At 39.5% G+C, this 24,120-nt stretch overlaps 1 protein-coding gene across 3 annotated transcripts in view; it reads right to left on the bottom strand.

Moving 5' to 3' along the window:
* METTL25 (methyltransferase like 25) overlaps window positions 1-24,120 on the bottom strand; it is a 266,005-nt gene that overhangs the window by 145,602 nt on the left and 96,283 nt on the right. For all 3 annotated transcript variants that reach the window (XM_089652329.1, XM_089652322.1, XM_089652313.1), the window contains exons 3-4: window positions 12,821-12,985; window positions 3,114-3,220 (exon numbers count right to left, since the gene is read on the bottom strand). In XM_089652329.1, the coding sequence (XP_089508455.1) occupies window positions 3,114-3,220; window positions 12,821-12,985 (272 nt within the window). The remainder of the gene's footprint in view (window positions 1-3,113; window positions 3,221-12,820; window positions 12,986-24,120) is intronic.

The raw sequence follows: 24,120 nt of genomic DNA, 5'->3' as shown, positions 1-24,120 counted from the left end.
TCTTGACTCTGTCAGTCCTTTGGGTTAAATGAAATGTTACCTTTGCAGTGGAGCTCCCTCATGCAGCAAGGGTTAAATGTTAATTTTTGTCTAGGGGTAGCATAAAAGGCAGTTTTTCTTACCCTATCCCATGCTCATTGCAGGCTTCCTTCGATCTGCATAACAAATCATGTTCTCTTCACCACTATGGCACTTAACCTAATCATGTACGATGCAGAATCGGTAGTCCTACATTATAAGTAAGGATGCTGAGGGCCTGCATAAAACCCTGAACTTGGAAGAGAAGAGTGTAAGCTATCAAGGAAGCAAGGATAAGGTCGTTATAAAACTGCTGTTTTATGTTTCCCCAGACAAAAACAAGCACTTACCCTTGCAGAATGAGGGGAACATTGCAAGGGTAACTTTTTATTTTACCTTGAGTTCAAACTTTACAATCCATATAGTATACCTTTTAAACCTAAAATTAAAACTAAAAGAAATGTTAGCTTTCAAAATGTGTTACTAAACCCAGGACCCCGCATTCACTATATCTGGTCTCCCACAGTACCCAGAACATGGAAATGCAATTATTTTAGTAAATATAAACTGATAAATACCTTATCTGATCCAAAGTCAATAGAGATTAGTTATGGACTCAACCAAGATTGGTTGGTTTTTCATTCAAAAATTGGTGGCCAGAACATAGGAACAACTCCTCTAATTGTACAAAAATAGACATACAAAGTATCTTAAAAACATCTCCATACACCTCAACTAAACCTCAAGTACTCCCTTTTGTGGGAGCTTTTAGATACCATATGTTAAATAAATCACGTAGAAAGTTCATTAAGTTACCAAAAACTGCTCAACATATTAAATTTAAACGTCTGAATTTCTCAAATATCCAATTGGACTCATCTCCATGGACAAATATTTCATATATCGATGCCATTCAGAGAATACAGCTTGTTAAAAATGAGTTAGGTTTATAGGAGTATAGAATAACAATATGCAGTCCAGAGAAGGATGCCATATCTTATGTTGGATTCACTTCCATGATGACCTTCCTCTTACACTGAAGATATATTAATATGAGTGTCCCATAGAAGACTGGATATTAGAACAGTCCCAAAACAGTCTCTAGGCTTGGGGTGATCCAGAGAAGGAAGCTGATAGACTGTATAGGTCCTTCACCTCCCTCTAGCGCCTAACAAACAGAGGTGTGGTCCAGAGGAGGATTGGTGGAATAAATGTCTATACCTCCCTCACACACCAATGCATCACTGATCAACTGGAGAACTTGATCCAAGCTGGAAATCTTATAGGCAATTGAAGTATAAAGTGTAATGGCAATTCCGTAGGGGAAAAGATAGATTTATGTATATATATATATATATATATATATATATATATATATATATATATATATATAGTCCCTCAGGAGTAGCAGAAATCAGAGCAGTAAAGTAATGCTGTAGTGGAGTTGGTAAGTATACTTATGTTGTTGACATCAAAGCAATCACCGCAATAAGAGGTCATGGTGAATAGAAAAAGCTATCCTGCCCGGTTTTGCCGGGACACCCAGCTGCCTCAGAGGTGCGCTTGTATTTGTTATTTCTCCTGAGCAGTATGTAGCAGTTTTGTGACTTTTATCAGTATACAGCTCTGGCTGTCTTATGAGGCTCCATAACCCCTGACCCTCTGTCTGGACAGTGCTGATTGGCCCTGTGCTGATCACATGCACCCTCCCAAAGAAAAAAAACTCTCTAGCAATACACACTAAACTGAGCATGTGCAGAGTGAATCCTAGGCAATAGAAATGAGGTGTCTGCACTGTACAGCATTACAAAAGGAATGCATGGATTGACAAAATTCAGTCACATAGAAGAATTACATAGAGAGTCATTCCCAGACAAAGGCAAAAAAACATACACTTTGTATCGATGCTGAAAAAGCCTGAACAATACAGCACCCAACTACACAGAAAAAAGTAGGAGGAAAAAGGAGCGTTTCTTAAGAGAACCACAGCAAGTATAAAACCGGGGGGGAGTGGGTGAAGGGGGTAGGGTGCAGTGTTGGCACATACGAAGCAATTAAACCAGGTAAGGGTTGTCAAAAGGGTTGCCGTCAATTCCAGGAGAAAACTTTTCTGTTATGCGTCTGAAATTTGATCAGAATAGAACATCCACCCCCTCCAGACATCTGTAAACTTCTCTTGTTGGTGTTTCACCATATGCACCCAACACTCCGCCTCCACAATCCTATTCACCTCCCTCTTCCAGTCTGCCAAGGAAGGGCAGACGGCCTGCTTCCAAAATCTAGCAATTAGGGATTTCAAGAAATGCGGGATGACACTCTTTTTTATAAGACTTGATGGAGGAGGGAGAGCCATGAAAAAGAATGTAAGGGGATGTATGCAGATGATGGGCCTAAGAGTTAGCTGTTCAACCCATGGGGCAATCAAATCCCAAAATGCCTTGAACTTAGGGCAGAAACACCAAATATGGAGTACACATGCTTATGGATGTCGCATGGGTCAGTGTAATAAGTCTACAAATTTAGGCAGGGGAAAATTCCAGTTCAAGTTCCTTCTCCCATTCTCGTATAAAGTATTGAATGGACTGGGAGTGGGCACTAAGGACCAATTTGTTTATATGGGAAGTAAGTGTCTCAAGTCCGGAAGGCGAATAAACAGAGATTCAAATGGGGGAAGAGTATCCCTGGACCTCAACCTAGGTACTAACTTGCTAAAGAAGTCCGACAACAGTTGGTACCTCCAGTCCGAAAGTGAGAAGTGTCCATATGGAGCCCAAAGTGTGGAGATCACATCTCTCATAGTTGATTTGAGACCCACTATTTCTAATACACATTTCCATATTGGCCACAAAGTGAGCTGAACAGCTTCATTAGTAAATAGCAAAATAAAGAGAATGGGAAGTTGTGGACCATGAGAGAATTGGTCACTGACTGCTGAATGCAACATTGTTTTTTGAGGAATCAAGGAGCCAAAGATCTAGTGTGTATGCTTACAAATTCATTACCCGGGTTCCACTGTGCTTAGTTTAAATGCACACAGGGCTGCAATAAAAAAGACAGTTTATAAAAACAACAATCATCAAAGTGTAGAAATGTACCTGCTTTATGCGATATATATTTGCAATGCCTTCCACTAGTGATGACATGATCATAACTTCATGTGATTTCTTATCATTCATAAACTGATCAGTTTTTAGTTCTTTATCTGTTGATAAATAGAGAAATGCACTAATTATAACATATCAGCAATGGTGTGTAACTGAAAGTCATTAAAATGCACTGTGCATGTTCTCTATATATACAAGCCCCAGTGTTATATTGAGTTTTTGCCTGTTTTGTCATTCTGTTACAATGATTGAGAGGAATCAAGATACTACTTTGCAAAGTGAATGTAAGTTAAAAGGGTGAAGCTGTGTTCACTTTGATTACTCATTTATATTCAACATCAATAAAGGATTTTTTCTTGAACATTATTGGGTATTTAAAGAGAACACAGCCTCACCTAAATAACCATATTCAGTTTAAAATAGCAATGAATGGCAAACATTTGTGTGTATTATATATACAGTGTTCAGCATAAATGAGTATACCCGAACAGATTTGTCAGAAAACCTTTACTTTCCTTTCAGAATCAACATTTTCTATGGGACACTATACTATAAAATACTCCCACAAATGCGGGCCATTGGTTGCAAACAAGATTTTTTCATTTGCACACACAAAAAAAAGTATTTTTCCTAACAAATTCATTCAAGACTATGTTGCAAAAATGAATACACCCCAATGAAATTCTGAGAAGCAAAACTAAATTTTAGAAAACAAAATCCTAATTAACAAGAATTCAACTACAGGTGAGTCTAATTATTTAGACTTACCGTATTTTTCGCTCCATAAGACGCACTTTTTTCCCCCCAAAAAAGGGGGGAAAATGTCAGTGCGTCTTATGGAGCGAATATAAAGCGGCTGGTCCGGTATTTCTGCTGCCACCATGTCAGAATACCGGGCCGGCAGCTCAGCTGTTCTCCCTTGCAGGGCCTTACCTGTTCCTCGCTCCAGCGCTGTACAGTCTTCCCGCACTAGCTTCTGTGACAGCCGGGTGCCCACTGCGCATGCGCTTCGCTTTGTGAATGGTCCGGTGTTTTCTGGGACACATGACAGGTCCCAGAAGGCGCCGGGCCATTCACAAAGCGCAGCGCTTCTCGCGCATGCGCAGTGGGCACCCGGCTGTCACAGAAGCCGCCGCGGGAAGAAGAGGGAAAGACAACTCTACGGAAGTGGGAGTGGGTACCTGTCAAATTCAGGTACCCGCTCCCCCTCCCTCCCTAAGGTCAGCAGTCTCTGGTCATCCCCTGCACTGTCTGCAGTCTCTGGTCATCCCCTGCACTGTCTGCAGTCTCTGGTCATCCCTGTACTGTCTGCAGTCTCTGGTCATCCCCTGCACTGTCTGCAGTCTCTGGTCATCTGTACTGTGTCCCTGGTATTTTCCCTGTACTATGTCCGCAGTCTCTGGTCATCTCCTGTACTGTGTCTGCAGTCTCTGATCATCTCCTGTACTGTGTCCGCAGTCTCTGGTCATCTCCTGTACTATGTCCGCAGTCTCTGGTCATCCCCTGTACTATGTCCGCAGTCTCTGGTCATCTCCTGTACTGTGTCCGCAGTCTCTGGTCATCTCCTGTACTATGTCCGCAGTCTCTGGTCATCTGCTGTACTGTCTGCAGTCTCTGGTCATCTCCTGTACTGTGTCCGCAGTCTCTGGTCATCCCCTGTACTATGTCTGCAGTCCATTGGTTCAGAATATTTTTTTTTCTTGTTTTTCTCCTCTAAAACCTAGGTGCGTCTTATGGTCAGGTGCGTCTTATGGAGCGAAAAATACGGTACTTTCATGTAATAAGCTAAACAAGTGTTCTATAAAGCTCAGTTTTGTCATAATTTTGGAAATTATTTTTGTGTTCATTGAGATATTATTTAAAATCTTACTTTTCAAAAGGGGTGTATTAATTTATGTTGAGCGCTGTATATGTATATATAGTGAAGGAAATAAGTAATTGATCCCCTGCTGATTTTTAATGTTTCCCACTCACAAAAAAATGATCAGTCTAAAAATCGAATGGTAGGTGTATTGTAACACTGAGAGACAGAATAGCAACACAAAATTCAAAAGAAATGTACGTCTAACAAATTATGCACTGATTTGCATGTTAATGAGGGAAATAAGTATTTGATCCCCTATCATTCAGCAGGATTTCTGGTTACCAGATGTCTTTTATACAGGTAACAAGCTGAGATTAGAAGCCACACACCTTGCCACACACGCTTGACACCATCTGAACCAAATAAGTTTATCTTGGTCTCATCAGACCACAGAACATGGTTCCAGTAATCCATGTTCCATCCGTTAGTATGCTAGTCTTCAATAAACTGTTTGCGGGCTTTGAGGTGCATCATCATTAGAAGAGGCTTCCTTCTGGGATGACAGCCATGCAGGCCAATTTGATGCAGCGTGCGGCGTATGGTCTGAGCATTGACAGGCTGACCCCCACTCCTTCAACCTCTGCAGTAATTCTGGCAGCACTCATGTGTCTATTTCCCAAAGACAACCTCTGGATATGACACTGAGCATGTGCACTCAACTTATGTCGACCATGGCAAGGCCTGTTCTGAGTGACAGTTCTCCTGTTAAACCGCTGTATGGTCTTGGCCACCGTGCTGCAGCTCAGTTTCAGGGTCTTGGCAATCTTCTTATAGCCTAGGCCATCTTTATGTAGAGCAACAATTCTTTTTTTCAAAGAGAGTTCTTTGCCATGAGGTGCCATGTTGAACTTCCAGTGACCAGTGTGAGAGAGTGAGAGTTATAACACCAAATTTAACACAAATGATCCCCATTCACACCTGAGACCTTGTAACACTAACGAGTCACATGACACCGGGGAGGGAAAATGGCTAATTGGCCCCAATTTGGACATTTTCACTTAGGGGTGTACTCACTTTTGTTGCTAGCAGTTTAGACATTAATGGCTGTGTGTTGAGTTATTTTGAGGGAGCATTCTTTGGACGGATGAAACTAAGATTAATCTGTACCAGAATGATGGGAAGAAAAAAGTGCGGAGAAGGCTTGAAGCAGCTCATGATCCAAAGCACACAACATCATCTGTAAACCATGGTGGAGGCAGTGTGATGGCATGGGCATGCATGGCTTCCAGTCACACTGGGTCATTGGTGTTTATTGATGTTGTGAGAGAAGACAGAACCAGCCGGGTGAATTCTGCAGTGTTAAGAGATATACTGTCAGCCCAGATTCAGCAAAGTTGATTGGACGGCGCTTCATCCATCCCTGACCCTGACGCCGTGGATGGACAGACAACTCCACCACTTTATACATAGCTCCTCACATCTAAAAGATTATACTAGACCACTTACCCCATTTGAAAAACGTTTCTCTACAGACTCTCCCCAGAGACAGGTTATATCTAAGCTTTACACTTGCCTCGAAAACACTATTGACCTTCCGTTTTGGAAAGCTTGCAAGGCCTGGAGCTCTGACTAAAAACTCCAACTATCGCCGGAAGACTGGGATCACATTTATGAACATATACACAAAGGGTCCATATGTGTCTCCACACAGGAAAACAACTTTAAACTATACTCTAGATGGTACAGAGTTCTGTCCCTGCTTCACAAATTTGACCCTAACATCTCAGATTCGTGTTGGAGATGTCACCAGGCGATGGGTACACTCTTACATATATGGTGGGACTGCCCATTGCTAGAGCCTTTCTGGGGGAAAGTCCAATCCATAATCACACAAGGAACTACATACACCCTAGACCTCTCCCCTGCACAATTCTTGATCCACCACTCCACACTTCCATTTAGGACGTACCGTAAATCACTCGCCTTGCACATGGTAAACGCGGCAAAACAGTGTATCCCAGTCCACTGGCGCTCAGCACATGTTCCCACTATCCGAGAATGGTTTGCTAGGATCAACAAAACTGGGGAAATGGAGGAACTGATTTCTATAGCTAAGGAACATCCCGAGAGATTCAGGTAGACATGGGCCTGTTGGAGTCATTTTAAAACCACCACTACCTATCACCTCTTAGTACATGAACAGCCTACACCCCCTGACTGAATGATTAGACACAATGCTGTACTAGGGAATGCACTATTCACCGAAGACGCTTTTAATGCACATTTGGACAGGCTGAGACTCTGAATCGTGACCTGCCTTCCGGGTTCTTGACCCACGTGTTGCCCCACTGAATGATCTTGCACGTATTGCATCCTAAGCTATATGACTATTTCTCTGGCTCGGCTCGAACATAATGATGTGATCTATTTTTTCCGCAATTATCAATTCTACATCCCCTTTACCCCCCCCCCTTTTTTTTTTTTAGTTTTCTCTAATCCCCCCTCCCCCCCAATACCTCACTCTACATTTCTTTCTCTAACTATTCTCCTTTCTGACTTCTCTTTACCTCACACCTTTTATACACCCTCATTAATTATATATCCCCAACAAAATAGAGCATTTGCTCTCATACAGGTGTGGCTAATTTTACTTAGCTCACACATTCCTGATATGGACACAAAACTCATAACATACACACCATCAGGTGCTATCCTTACCCAACACTCCACATTCTCTTAACATAAGAGCTCACTATTACATGGGTCAGTATTCATTATACCTATATTGCCTTATCTATTATACGCTGTGTATCTGCTGGTTTGTAATATACACTTGATATAATGTGATATCCCACCTCGATTTGTATTGCGGTTTAAACCCATGACCCAGCTGCGAAACGGGAGGCTACGTGCTGTGTTTATGTTGGGACTGTGATCCATAGTTGTATATGCCTTGATATGCCTTTCTTCTTCTAATAAAAGTATTTTTGGAAAAAAAAAAAAGTTGATTGGACGGCGCTTCACAGTACAGATGGACAATGATCCAAAACACACTGTAAAAGCAACCCAGGCGCTTTTGAAGGAAAAGAAGTGGAATATTCTGCAATGGCCAAGTCAATCACCTGATCTCAACCCAATTGAGCATGCATTTCACTTGCTAAAGGCAAAGCTAAAGGCAGAAAGACCCACAAAGAACTGAAGACAGCTGCAGTTAGAGCCTGGCAAATCATCAGAAAGGAGGAAACCCAGTCTTTGGTAATGTCCATGAGTTCCAGACTTCAGGCAGTCATTACCAGTAAAGGATTCTCAACAAAATATTAAAAATGAACATTTTTTTATTTATGATTATATTAATTTGTCCAATTGCATTTGAGCCCCTGAATATGGAGGGACTGTGTATAAAAATGGTTGCAGCTGCTAAAATTTGTACTTGATATTCATGTTCAACCCCTCAAATTAAAGCTGAAAGTCTGCACTTAAAATTAATTTGGATTGTTTCATTTTAATTTATTCTGGTGGAATACAGATCCAAAAGTATGAAAATAGTGCCTGTGTCCAAATATATATGGTCCTAACTGTACTGTATGTTTGGTATATATTCGAAAATCATGTTAGAACTGAGAGATACACCATGTACCCTTCACATTTTGCTGGTAATTCGGACATGTGGCAATAGACATCTTACAAACAACAGAACATTTCCCAGCACACCAACTAGCCTAAAAAAAAATCATATTGAAAACAGAGGGTAATAATAGACATTTTACTTGGAGAAGCTATAACCCTGGAGAAATACACTTAAGCTTTCAGTGTGCTCTACAAGTATTCATCAGCTATTCAATAAAACATGTGAGCAATTTACACATTAAAAAACAACCGCATGTGCCAGGGATTTTTTGTCTGGAATATGTCAATAATATGAACCCATCAAACCTAGAGTATATGTTAGACAGCTAAGAAATAATAAAAGAACGTGCAGATAACATTCGTACAACTAATGTCCAATTCCACAATTCCTAATGGAGATGGAGAAAAACACACTTTGGAATATCTCATTCAGCTATATAAAGTTCAGTAGTTCAGATGACCTAATACATCTAACTAATAAAACAGGTAGAACCAGAAGTCCATCTGTGTGAGTTTGCTTGGAGGGAACTGGATTCTCTAGGGAAACTTAAAGGTCAAGGAAGCAGACAAGATTCCAAGTAGCTAAGGCAGTTGTTAAAAGTCAGCTTTGGCAAAGTCACCTAGAAACACAATAACTGTCTGCTCTATCATTTCCATATACAAGCAGATCACAGCCCTTCCTTATCAACTGATTGCTCCATGTTTTCAAATTTCAACTGACATTAGTAAATATACATATATAATTATATATTTCAAACTCTTGGCAATATCTCAAACTATTTGTCTCCCTTGTCTAGGTGTGCAACGCACACAAATAACTTCAGAGACACTACTAATCCACAGAACATCCAAACCTACCTGAATTAAAAAGATCACCTTAAACAGAAAATCTACATTATGTGAAAGATCTAGAAACTGTAAAGTTTAAAAGAGAAGTGCAAGAATATAAAAAAACAAACATACACACTCACCTATATGGCTGCAGCACGGATCTGATGCTGCAGCTTTCCCCCATGAGATCTACACCGAGAATCGAGCAAAGACTGCTGATCACTCAATGATCATTGTTTTCAGTGAGCAGGGACTATTAGTCACCAGCTCTCTGCTCTGCCCCTCCAGTGCTCACTGGAGTGCCAGTGTGTGGAGGGGGTGGCAGCGGCTGGCTCAGGCTCTCAGCACTCCACTGCCGGTCAAGCATCTGGAAGACCCCAACATTATTTTCAGGATCCCTGCAGAACCTGGACCAGCTCTGTGATGTCAGCCGACAGTGGAGTTTGGCCTGCTGTCAGCCGAATCTGGGTAAACGTAGTGCAGAACTAATTGCACTCCTGTGACCCAAAGAGAAGTATGGCCAAAAGGGCTTTGACCATACTTCTCCTTTAAGGGATCTGTTTATAAAAAACTTGCTTAATGAAAGTCTCAACATTTGCTCAAGCGTATTAAATACTACCAATAATGCTCGTAAAATGTGTGTAATAGTTTTTTGTTGCCTTTTGTTGGGTGAATGCACGTTCCCTAGTTTTAGAATTTTAAGAAGAAAATAGCTATAAGAACAATCAACTATGAGAGTTAACATTCAGTAATACAGAAAATAGCTTAACACTATAGGCTGAGAACATTCAGTCAGCAAGGGAAAAAATGAGGAAGACGTCTGTACTGTGTACAGTCTATGGAGAATCTTGTGTAAACAGCTGAACAAATGGGTGTTTGGCCAAACAAACCACCAGTTGCAGTGTGAAGCCAGACATTTAGAGATGGGACTATTACTACTGCTAAATGTGACGGATGTCTCCTGGTTTATATTGTAAAGCGCTGAGCAAACTGTTGGCGTATATAAATCCTGTATAATAATAATAATGGTTGTTAGGGATCAGAAGTCCTAACAGCCAGTGACTAGTGGCTCCCGGTAAAATCACATTGTTCCATGTCTCATGTTGATGAGAACAAGGCCTCTTTCCCACAACCCTGCCCCAGTGGGGGTTTGCTGACAGGGGGCTTAGAAGAATCTAAAAGCCCCCTTTAAAAATAAATCCCCCAGGTGAATAAGTAAAGGTAATTATTTAAGTTCATTAAAAAAATAAGTCCTACAATGTAAATGCACTGCCAATCACATAGTCCAATGATGCAGATCTTGTTAATCTTGAAGCCAGATGTTTTGCTGAAAGAAAAAAACACACCAAAAAGGTCCAACAGGGGCGAGGTCTCCGGGTGATGTCATTGACCATATATGGACATGACTATATTTGGTCAATGACATCACTGGAACACATAATTGTAAATATATTTTCTATTAAGCATATGAAACACTTATATTTTATATATATTACACTATGAATAACATGAAAAACACACCAATTTAAAAAACAAAGTATGTATGTAATTTTAAAAGTATGTATGTCATTTTAATAGTTTTTGCTATTATATATATATTTATATATATATATATATATATTTAATGGAAGCATATATTTTTGTCATAGGGAATTTTACAAAATCTTAACACCGCTGAACTACATTACTTCAAAAGTTGTTTGGCTCTCCACTGAATATAATGCAGGGTGTAAAGGTAAATCTCTGAACATTTTTAGAGAAAAAAGTTATATATATATATATATATAGTCTATAATTTGGAATAAAAAAACCTTCAGTTGAGGCGACATCTAGCTCTTTATTTAAAATGACAGTCTATAGTGCTGTGTTATAGTGTCCACAAGCAATATTTACTATAGGAATGGGAGAACAAATTGACAAAAAGGTAACTTATGAATGTCAAGTAATTTAGTTGAGAGTTTTGCAACAAATACTGGCAAGAATCATAGCACAAAAAAGAAGCATTTAGATTTGGTATACCTGGTGTCATGAGCCAGGCAATGTTTATAATACATAGTTCATTTTCGGTCCTAAAAGTATCTTAGTCTTCTTTTGTGGTAATGAGTTCTATTCATGCATACGCATATGCACCTCAATCTGTTCATTATTGGCTATTTTTGTTCCCATAAGTCTGTCATTTGTAGCCAAGTTTAAGCATTTTTAAACCCCAAAACAAAAATTTTATATATTGCAGCTTACCAAACCTTAAACATGGTAGCTGCATTAAATTTCATTTTTAGCCCTTTTTCCTTTTATTTTCACCTGGTGATCTGGTCAGTAACACATTTCTTGCCTTAGGGTGTCTCCACTCTGGAAGGAGGAACAACAGAGCCAAGTTTGGCCAGTAGCACTGTCAGTCCATGGAGATGGTAATGTTAAATGCATTAGCAGTTGTAGATGGACTTGATTAACAAATTAAAGCCAAACCTAACACTTTTTCAGCAGTTACAGCATCAGCTTTTCCCCATTTGGGTTGAAGGTTTTACATAACTGAATAAAATCTGATGGTTGTAAGCACCCCTATTAGTGGTAATGGTTTGTCTTTATCCTTTAAATGCCAATAATGATGGACAGCTTGGTCCTGTTAAACAAGGGTGAAAAGTAACAGACTTACTGGCTGGATCACCAGGTAAAAATAAAGGGAAAAAAAAATTAAAAAAGAAAACGAAAGCAGCCATGTCTAATAATTGGTAATTGTAATTTAATACATTTTTGTATTTGGGTTTAATACCACTTTAAGCAAATGTGTCCTCTCCTGTGATGCTATTATTTGTATCAACTACGGTACTCTTTTTATCAACAACAGAATAGCTGAAACAACATTATTATTCTGTTACAATGGGTTTGAAATAAATACTGCAGGTTACTCTAGTCATAGCATTTCCTAAAAGCTAAACATTCTAGGATGTATCTTCCTTACTAGTAGAGTATGAAGGGTCACTGAATTCCAGAGACAAAACAGTCAGACACAAGGGCATTATCAACCTATATAATCATCTCTATGGTGAAAGATTTTTCCATAAATATATACACAGCAGGACTGTACAGGGTTTTGTGCTTATTGTGCAAAGAAGGGGGAAGCAGACAGACATCCGGTGTCAGCTTACTTCAGAAAAAAAAGAGTAGCAATCAGCCAAAATCAACATAGCAAAGATATTTCCCAACTGGGAATATATGTGGATGTCCACTAGTGCATACAGTATATGCATGTGGATAATTACTCAACCTGGCTGATTGGCTAAACAGGATCACTTTCATCTCACAACTAGGTGCACCTTTTTTAATTATTAAAGAAACATGCAACATTTTAACGTACTGATATCACTTTTTTGGGGCTGCAACAGCAGTAGCAGTGAACCCTCCAGTGAATTGTCTGCAGCACTACACAAATACTTACCAGTTTCCTCTGTTCTTCGCGTAGCAAAAGCATCAATCAGTTCTTCAATAGGCGTGCATAATCCCATACTTATTAAAGAATAATGCTGGGCTGCCTCCACAAATGCTTCCAAATCCACCAGTTGCTTAGTTGCTTTAGAAAAGATTCTGGATACATCAGGGGCATCTAATTAGGATACAAAACAAATAGTCACAAAGCAGCAGTTCATATACTTATAAAGCAGGGGTCTCCAAACTTTTCAAACAAAGGGCCGGTTTATGATCCTTCAGACTTTAAGAGGGCCGGAGTGTGGCCAGTGGGGGCACAGCATCAGCTTGTGTCAGTGGGAGGAATACTGCTTCATATCATTGGGAGGAATAGTGCCCCAAAGGCTGGGTAAAGGCTAGCAAAGGGCCACATCTGGCCCTTGGGCCACAGTTTGGAGACCCCTGGTATAATGGATAAGATTAACTTTTTAAAACAGGCACTGAATATACCTGCTTCTTTCCATATGGAAGAAAAATATATTTGAAATATATTTTAAAAAAATTATTCCCAAATATATTGCCATATATTTGAAATGCTACAATTTTGGCCATATTCAATATATTTCAATATACATATATATATATATATATATATATATATATATATATACACACACATACATATATATATATATATATATATATATATATATATATATATATATATACACACACACTGCATGTTGAAATGTGTTTTTATTACAAAATATATGAAAAAATATTTTTAAAGATACATTTCAAATATACTGCATGTCTTTAAAAATACAAATCTACATTTTTGGAATGCATTTACAAATATACATAAAAAATATGTTAAAATGGCTTTTTTATATGTTAAAAAAAATCTGAAGAATATATCTAAAAATATATATTTTTAAAAATATATATATTTTTTAAATATATTCTTCAGATTTTTGTAAATGCATATATTGAAATATATTGAATATGGCCAAAATGGTAGCATTTCAAATATATAGCAATATATTTGGGAAGAGTATTTTTAAAATATATTTCAAATATACTGTATTTTGCTTGCATGTGGGTTGGGGTTGGCCAAACACTAAAAAGAAGCTAAAAAGCCAAATCATTACAGGGTCCCTCTAACCACAAATTACATAAGATCCTGGCATGAATCCCTAATCAGTTTGTTTTGTCAGGAGTTATGGCAGAAATCTCTGCCCCTGAATCCCTATCACTATCCATGCAATGTAATGGTTTTATGTAAGAATCAAAAGTACTCTTTAATTACCATAACAGGATATCTTAATTGCACAGTTTACCTAAATAAATAAATCAATCAATTCAGTCAGTGCCTTATCTACATTTCTTGAGTAACGTGGAATTCAAATGTGCTACTAATTAAAGGGTAAATATTCAACATTGCTAAAAATGTGAATGGTGAACTCCTGTGATGTTCTCCAGGCAGTAACATGTCAAACATTATCAATTCAGGTAAATCAGGTCATGTCACAACCACCCTACAACCATGTTCTATTGTAGGTTGGATTAGGCCACAGTGATGACAAGTGCAGGTCTGCATCTCAGGCATTCTATTTCATTATATCATGAGACCAGCACAGGGAAACGCAAGGAACTTTTCATTTCCCAAGTATTCTTGACATGTACATTTGTTAGTGTTTTTTAAAACTTGTAGCTATACAAAATCACCCATTTTCTCTGTATACCTGGCCAATGTCAACTGTCATCTTGTTGGATTTAGACCAGACATTACCTTAATTAAGGAAAACATCCAAGACAACATTGTATCAATAACTGCCAAGAAGCAGAACAAGCACATTGCAATTAAAAGATACAGTATGTCCACTTTCAGATAAAATTAAAGCTCTAGTGGGACATTCAAATTTCATTATAATGAGAAATTAAAGGGACAACAAGAGACTACAGGCATGCTGACAGTGCATTTATTTAGACTACGTCATGCTGTAGAAGAGCCTTTTCACTTTTTTCAGAATGGCTTGATTTTTATATGCCTAGCCGTTGCTGCTTCACCATTACAAGAACAATTGATCAAATTACTATCAACAAAAAAAAAACCTATGCACAAAAAGCATAGCATTTAAAATACAAGGGTTCTTTTAGAAATAGGTATATGCATTTGTAAAATATTGAACATAAATGTAGAAAATGTAAACTTGTTGTGGATTCTTTGCATTAGCAAAAGAATATGAAGAAATTCAACTTGGTGAGAGTTAAGGATACGTTCACCTTTTATAAAATAATAAATGCACATCTTTTTGCAGATTAAAAAAAAGCATTTATTATTTTTTTACACTGCAGCCTGTAAGGCATTGAACCCACAATCAGCAGATAGAGGGTTCAATGCCTGGATCCTGCAGATACTCAGTAAGCTGTCTGCCCACACCTTGTACGGGCAGGGAAGTACTGAATGGTAGAAAAAAAATAAATGGACTATGACAGCACTCACCAGCACCCTTGCAGCTTGTTGAAAATTACACACTGTTGGCTGCAAAGGACGACAGTAGATGTAGTTCATTCATTCACAGAACTCTGTGAATGAATGATGCAACCATATGGGTGGATCCCTACGTGGCCACACTGTTTTTAAATTGTGAAAGCGGGTGGGGGAGAAGATCCCCTGCCCGCTGTCACAGGGATGGGGGATCATTTGGAGAATGAGGCAGGAGCAGGAACATGTTACATGTTTCACCCTAAATAAGGGTACAACATGTAACATGTTCCAAAAGGGGAACTGAGCCTTAAAACTCAATTTTACATTATAATTATAAACATTAGAATGTTACATTATGCACTGTAGGTCTTCAGCTGCCATTTTGCTGCACTGGGCTTCTGGTGTGTCTCTGCACTTTTAAGCAGTAATGGGTTAACTCCAGGCATGTCTGCTTATTCATTGCTATGCACAGCCCAAAATGGGAGCTTTGGTAGGCTGGAGTTAGGAACCACATTTCATAGCTTAGGCCCTGACAAAGTAGTAAAGCTTTTTCACATACATTTGCAAATATATGCAACAGAAACCACAGTTTTAACGTACATTATTGAAACTGAGTAATTTTTTTCTGCTGACTAGCAAGTAAATGTTTTGTTTTTGTATTGTATCAACTTGTATACTTAGAGAAAATCCTGAATGAACATGAATTCTTAACTTTTTATTTTACAAAAAATGAGACAGTCGTTGGGGCCCTGACATTCAGCTGTGGGCGAAAGGTACAAGTGCGCCGTCCAGTCCTGCTGCCAACAGCCTGTCAAACTGTACGAGAGACTGACAGCGGCTGTGCTTGGATGAGGCTGAACAGTACACCTAGCAGTATGAACATTTAGGGCAGCATGTATCTAGAGATGAATGCATGAAACAGAAGTCTAGCCAACAGTGAAAATTGGGACCCTTGATCAAAGGAATCTTTCAGTACAACAGACATTTTTGGTTTACAAGCACTTGACAGAAAAACCAACACATTGAGGGAGAATCCTCAGGAGCAGAGACTGGCTTGCTGTCGCAATACAAAATATAATTAAAGTACTACTGATGGGACATTTGGGATCTGCTTTTCTTCCTTTGAGTCAAACTACAATCTAACCATAAGATCACACATGAAGCTTCTGACACATACTGCCCACCCACTGGAGAATGGAAAGCACTCCATTCTGTTTGCTAAGGAACTGTTCTTAATCCTTATTCATTCATGCTAGCTGGGAAAGGATATAGGGAATAGAATAAAGTGTTTCATGCAATATATATTACTGACCAGCTATTTTGTTTCCAGTTACATGCTATTTCGATTAGGTTCATTTTAAGCTGCAGGGAAACATTCTGACTTCACGGTTTACCTATGAGTGAGAAGTAGGAAATTTAATGAGCTGGCTGTGAAAAGGTCTCAAACCACATACATCGATCATTTGGATTTTCTGTAAATAGCATCTTAAAGAAAATGCTAGCCCTAAATTTACGTTTGGCCAAACATTTACCTATTTTGGTTCCAAGGCACATTTTAATACCTGGCTCAGATGAAAGTCAAACTTTAAAATGTATTGACTGTGCTGACTCTCATACAACGCAATGAATTTACAAGGAGGATTCTGCACATGATGCTGTTAAACTGTCAACACATCAGTGAAAGAAAAAAAAAAAAACTTTAAGTGTAAGCTTTCTCGTTAAAAACAGCATTGGTTTATGAAAAAATGCAGTGAAAGCCTATAAGATATACATAGAAAGCTGTTTTACAACTATCAAGTTATTGTTTCAACACAGACGTCATCGATTTTCTGCTGACAGCATGACAAAACTAGATACTAGGTATTTCTGCACCATTTGCTTGTGCATGTGGTATAAATGAGTAAGGAGAAAGATACCCTTCCAACAAATAATTATTTTTTTTAATCTTTATTTTTTTTTTTTCCAAAAAAAGTTTTTATTTTGAAATAAGAAAGGCATAACAAGTCATATACGGATACGGAACACAGTCCGTGCATAAACATCTGTCTTAATCTCCCGTAGCGCAGACGGGTCATAAATTGTTTATTTGAAGTATAAATTACCCTGATACAAAAGATCACATTATAGTAGATGAATGAACTAGACCAATAACAGTGCTGATTATGATAGGTAGTCTGGAGAATTATAGTGGATGCTGCTCTTATGAGTAGGGATTACTCAAATAATGGGACTATGAAGCGTAGTACAATGTGTCCTCTGAAGGCGTACAGTTCTTCTGTGTCCGTAGCCGGGAAATATAGGGTTCTTATTGTGAAAGACAATCATACCTATATATGAAAGGGCACTCTGTCCCTCATAGAAGATGTAGTTACTTGTAGAAGAAAAAGGTGTGAAGAAAAGTAGGAAAGGAAAGGAGAAAGGAAAAGAAGAGAGAAAGACACATCAGGTGAAAAGAGGTGGGAAGAGTAACATTATAGAAGGAAGGGGATAAAAAAAAAAAAAAAAAAAAAAAAAAAAAAAAAAAAAAAAAAAAAAAGGGGGGGGGGGGGAAGGGGTGGAGCCGATCAAATAATGAATAGTGGCTGTCAACCAATCATATCATGGAGCATTATTTATGGTAACTTAGATTATACCTTTATGTAAGATATAGTCTGGGTAGACACAGTCTGTGGAGCAATTCTAGAGGTGAGAACTCAAAAGGTTTTTGTGTTTTGGATCTCGTCTCATTCATTCATATAAAGACGATAAATACTGGTGGTTTGAAAATGTTTCCAGCACGCCCAAGTCTTCCTGAATCTCTCGGGGTGTTCTTTTGCCACTGAAATCAGCTCCTCCATCTCCGCAATCCTAATGACCCTAAGAAACCACTCCCGCACAGTGGGAACCTGTTTTGATCGCCAGTGAACAGGGATACATTGTTTTGCCGCGTTTATCATGTGTAAGGCAAGAGACTTACGATAAGTCCGAAAAGGAAGTGAGGAGTGGTGGAGTAAAAATTGTGCAGGGGTGAAGTCTAGATTATGCGTGGTTACTTGTGAAACTAAGTCTCGCACTTTTCTCCAAAAGGGCAGCAGCAGTGGACAGTCCCACCATATATGTAGGAGTGTACCCTTTGCCCGTTGACATCTCCAGCACAAATCCGAAACATCAGGATCAAATCTATGAAGCAAGGATGGAACTCTGTACCATCTAGAATATAATTTATAGTTGTTTTCTTGAGTAGAGACACATATGGAACCTGTATGCATATGATCATAGATGTGATCCCAATCTTCCGGTGACAATGGCAGTTGTAGGTCGAGCGACCAAGCCTCACATGCCTTTCGAGGTTGAGACATATTGGCGGTATCCAGATAGGAATAGAGCTTGGATATAACATGTCTCTGGGGGACGTCCGTAAAGCAAAGTTTCTCATACGGAGTAAGTGGCCTTGAATAATCTTGCATATGTGGGGAGCTTCGTATAAAGTGATGAAGTTGTCTAAACATCCATGGCGTAAATATTAGGGATGGCCATGTCTTCATAATGTCCTCTCTAGATAAGAACTTCTTATCTTTGAAAAGGTGACGTACCGTCAGGTTGTCTGGACAATTATCTCCGGCTAGGAAGGCCCGGGACATACCCGGCAGAAAGTCTGGATTCATTTTGATCGGAGTTAAGGGACCCGGAGAGGAAGAGAGTTCTTTTTTCCGGAACAACTGATGGCAACAGCTTAAGGTAGGACCTATAAGAGGGTGTTCCCGAAACTCTGAAGGAATATGAGAGTTTTCCAGCCAAGGGGAAGGGGCAAGTGGTATCGTTGAGAAATCTGCCTCCAAACCAACCCAAACTTTACAATTGTGGGTCGTGGTCCAATCTACTACCCTGGCTAGGTGACAAGCCCTGTAGTATCGGGCAATATCAGGCAATCCAATACCTCCACCGTTTTTGGGCATGGTGAGTTGGGCAAAGCTAATTCTTGGGCGTTTATTAAACCAAAGAAAGGAGGTACAGAGTGTTTTATAAGATGCGAAGAAAGAAGATGGTAATTTAATTGGTATTGTTTGCAGTAGATACAATATTCTAGGAAGCACGTTCATCTTGAGAATGGCAGCTCTACCAAACCAAGAGAACCAAGGTTTATTCCAAGTTTGAAGGTCTGTGGAGATATTACGCAAGAGGGGTAAGAAGTTTTTATCGTAAAGTTCCGTTAGGTGAGTTGGTAATTGGATACCCAGGTACGTGATCGCCTTCGACTGCCAGGTAAAAGGAAAATTCGATTTCGCTTGTCTAAACACATCTTGGGTCAAGGAGACATTAAGGGCTTGAGATTTAGAGAAGTTAATTTTGAAGTTAGCCAGATACTGGAACAATTTGAATTCTTGTAGCAGATTAGGTAAAGTGATATGTGGGTCTGTTAGGAAAAGTAATATGTCATCAGCAAAGGCTGCTATTTTATGAATTTTGCCTTTTATCAGAATCCCCTTGATGTTATCATTCTGTTTGATGCAATTCAACAAAGGTTCCAGTGTCAGAATAAATAAGAGGGGGGATAAAGGACATCCTTGTCTAGTCCCATTACCTATCGAAAAGGAGTTCGAAAGGAGACCATTAACTCGCACTTTAGCTGTGGGAGTGGTATATAGAGACATGATAAACGCCAGGAAACGCGGAGGCAATCCAAGTCCAATCAGAACTGCCTCCATGTAATCCCACGCCAGTCTATCAAATGCCTTTTCTGCATCTAAAGATAGAAAGAAGCCAGAATGTTGTTTTTGAGTTAACCAATGATGAATATTTATGGCCCTTATTGTGTTGTCTCTAGCCTCCCTCCCTGGTACAAAGCCCACCTGGTCTGTTGAGACGATGGGATCTATGATGCGTAATAGACGATTGGCCAGGATTTTGGCAAAGATCTTTAGATCAACGTTTAATAGAGAGATCGGACGGTAGTTCGCTGGAGAGGTTTGGTCCTTATTCTCTTTTGGTATGACCGTAATATGAGCCTCAGAGAGATGGCGCATGGACTGCCCTGGTGTATCTAAAGTATTAAAGGCCCGTAGAAATGGTTGTGCTAAGATGTCACTAAAGGACTTATAGTACGAAGTGATAAACCCGTCAGGACCTGGACTTTTACCAGGTTTCAATTGTGCAATGGCTTGTTGTAGCTCCGTCAGGGTCAAGGCGCCATCTAAGTCTTGCGCTTTTGTTCTAGAAATAGGGTTTGCCATGTATCTGGTCAGGAAGGTCTGAATAATAGCCTCACGAGGCCTAGTGTCTCCTGTCGGTTTAGAAGGTATGGGCAAATTGTAGAGAGAGGAATAGTATTGCTCAAATTCAGCTGCAATAATCGGTGATGTTTTCAGTGAGCGACCCTGCTTGGAAGTGAGCTGATAGATTTGCTGAGCTGCCCTTCTAGATTGCAAGGCCCTGGCTAGAAATTTGCCACTCTTGTTTCCATGTTCATAGAAAAGTTTCTGTTGTAGAGTAAAATTACGTTTGGTTTTTTTTTCAACGACATCTTGGAGTTGTTTTCGCGCCTGAACTAGTTCTGTTGCAGATTCCAAGGCTCTAGAGCGTTTATGCGTGCGTTCCAGTACACGGACTTTTTGCAATAAGGCGGTAAAAGATGCTTGAGCTAGGCGTTTTCGTGAAGCGGATATGGACATGAGAAGGCCACGCATTACACATTTGTGCGCCTCCCACTGTACGAGGGGGGTCGTATCTGGAGATGCGTTTTCTTTAAAGTAGTTGATCAAAGAATCACGGATCTGGAGGGTGACGGATGAGTCTGTAAGAAGAAAGGGATCCAATCTCCATGTTTTGGGTGCGGCTGGTACGTCCGGGAATTGTAAAGTCATCATAATTGGGTGATGGTCAGATAGAATCATTGGCTCGATCGAGGCCGATTTCAGTATATGTAAGTCCTTTTGTGAGAGAAAAAAATAGTCTATTCTGGAATGGCGTTTGTGTGGTGCGGAATAAAAGGTGTAGTCTTTGTCCGTAGGGTGAAGGGTGCGCCAGGTATCATGAAGGAGAAGGTCATGAAGTTCAAGTTTAATCTGTTTAAGTGCTTTGAATGGTTTAGAGGAAAAACCAGTTGAAGTGTCTTCCAGCGGATTCAAAGCTACATTAAAATCACCTCCCAGAATCAAAATACCTGATTGAAACGTAGCAAGTAATTTGGAGATTTTACGAAAAAAGCATACTTGTGCAGTATTGGGGCTGTAAATGTTGGCAAAAGTAAGTGGCTTATTAAAAAGGGAACCTTTGAGAAAGAGGTACCTCCCCTCAGGGTCCTCGAGAGACTCAGTAACTTTAAATGGGAGCTGTTTGGTAAGTAAGATGGAAACACCTTTTGCTTTCACCTCCGTGTTGACTGCATGATAAGCCGTTGGGTAATTAGCATTTGAAAATCTAGGTATGTGATCCGTTCGGAAGTGTGTTTCTTGGATAAATAGCACATCTGCTCGAAGGTTTTTCATGTATGTTAGAAGTTGTGAGCGTTTCTCAGGTATATTTAAGCCCTTGGCGTTAAGAGAGGCCACTGAGAGCGTGCGGGCTGAACATGGAGATGTGTGGTTGATAGCCATGATATTGTATACTAGAAAAACCTGTGCAAAGTCTATAAGTACAACAAATGAGTGGCGGGGAGAAAAAAAAAAAAAAAAAAAAAAAAAAAAAAAAAAAGGGGGGGGGGAGGGGAACAGGGTCGTCTAGAGGTAGAAATAGAGATAGTAATTATATGGAGGAAGAATTAAAGAGTGTGACAAAGAAGAAAAGAAGTGTCAGGCGTGTCTCATAGAAACCCATATATATGTATTAATATATATTCCTTCAACTTCCAGAACAAACTAAACTCCAGAGAAGAGATAGACCAGCTACTCTATCTCCTATTAAAGCTCTTATGAAATGGTTGTATGTAAAATTGTATACAGGAATACGAAATTACATGTGGAGATGTGTCGAACCCAGAGACAGCCGCATTGTGAGTGTACAGTAAAATCGTAAAGAGGTCTTATTCTCTCAAACGAGAGGTATACAAAGGAATTAGTTCCAACATAAGGTGTCCTTGACACACAGAGATATGTGGGAAGTAGCTAATTTATACCGAGAGGTAATCTATTCTTATTTGGAAAGGGAGGTAGGTGTAAAATAGTATGTATAAAGCTGGATGAGTACAAATATTGTGAATGAGCAAGAGGGTCGATAGTAAGGCTCACAAGAGTAAATGCACGAGAACCGATATGAAAGAGGTATGTGCTAAAGGAAAGGTCCTATTAGATTGAATGTATAAAATGTTGATGTGAATGGACACTAAGACTGTGTTATTCAATGGAATATAGCATGCTCATACCTCAAAGATACTATACGATCACAAGTTAAACAGAATGTAGGAAATAAGTAGACAATTCCTATAAATGACTTCGATCATGCATAGCAAACAATCGTGCCATCGTAAGATGGTCTTCATAAACTGTATCCGTTCCGAGTAAGAATACCATCTTTATGCGAAACAATGCAGGGCAACAGCAATAACATAACATAGGAATATTCCGGGATGTAGGCCTTAGGCCATTCATTCTGTTGAACCGTTTTCCATAAACAAGGTAAATATTGGTCCCAACCGAGTGATCTTATGCTGTACAGTAGGTCACTACTAAGGAATGCTGGACTCCCCAACGCCTATTAGACCATGGCAGGCCATCAAGGAGAAGGCATTCATAATCCGTGGCCATACGTGAGCATGGATCAAATCGAATAACTGTATAGGTCAAAACTTAACACAACAGCGAGATGAACCATAAATGTGAACATCAAATATGGAGGTCCCATATCTCATGGCTGAAACACCACCTGATCCATGAGTGAGTAGAAGGTATGTACTATACCAGATACCACGATGTATGTGAAGGAGTTCGGGTTACTATGTAGGAGAAAAATATTGTAGGGAGAGTGAGGAGGTTGCAGGATTGGGGTATTAACATAGTGTCTGCTTAACACAGATAGCCATACACATGTATCCAGGCTGAATGATGGGTATGAAGGAAAGCATGCTAAACTGAGAATGAATCCTGTGAGACCGTGTAGCAGTAGCATACTCTGGGATTCATTAGGGGCAAGTTGTACAGCCAAGTATACTACGATCATGCACGAGCAATACCATAGGGTCACTCTAGAGATAGTAAGAAAGATTATAACAGCTATCTCCAGAGTGTCTCAAGGAATATAAAATACGTGTCCTCCAAATAGGATCAGTTGGTTTTACACAACTTTGGTGTTTTGACATAAAAAGCAGGAATATATGGATGTCTTATCTAAGTGCATCTAACGCATAAGAAGTTGAGATTCAGAGAGTCAGGCGTAGATCCAGAAAAGTGGATAGGCCAGCATCTCTAGATCCCAAACAGGTCTACATTTCAGTTTCCGTTAGAGCTAATAAGTTAATACATTAGGCCTTTCCTGACCAGGTGCGTAGGTGCCCAATTCAACAGGGGTATCACCCGCATCTCCCTTAGCAGAGTCACATATATTCCCCTGGGGCAAAGCGCGAGAATAACTTCAGCAGGTATATTTAAGATATACAAATATATATAACTGGTAAATAGTATACAGAAGCAATATGCTGATTTGATACAATAAACATACCCCAGTGTCTACTCCCCGGGAGTATAGGTGGTTTTCGATAGACTGTGGAATGGAACCTTGCACTACAAGAAAAATATGAAACACATTTGGGTCTTGTATAAAGAGGCCTCCGATTGGGAGAAAGATGCTACACAGATGGATGGAAAAAACTGAGGAGAGTCATTCGTGACGTGCCTTGCGATGTGCAGGTGATGCTGGTAAACTATCACCAGTGA

Source organism: Staurois parvus, unplaced genomic scaffold (assembly GCF_062004578.1).
Source record: "Staurois parvus isolate SC_StPar_1 unplaced genomic scaffold, SC_StPar_1.0 ptg000025l, whole genome shotgun sequence".
Taxonomy (NCBI): Eukaryota; Metazoa; Chordata; class Amphibia; order Anura; family Ranidae; genus Staurois; species Staurois parvus.
The sequence above is the reverse complement of the archived record's forward strand: the minus strand, read 5'-3'. Positions and strand labels throughout refer to the sequence as shown.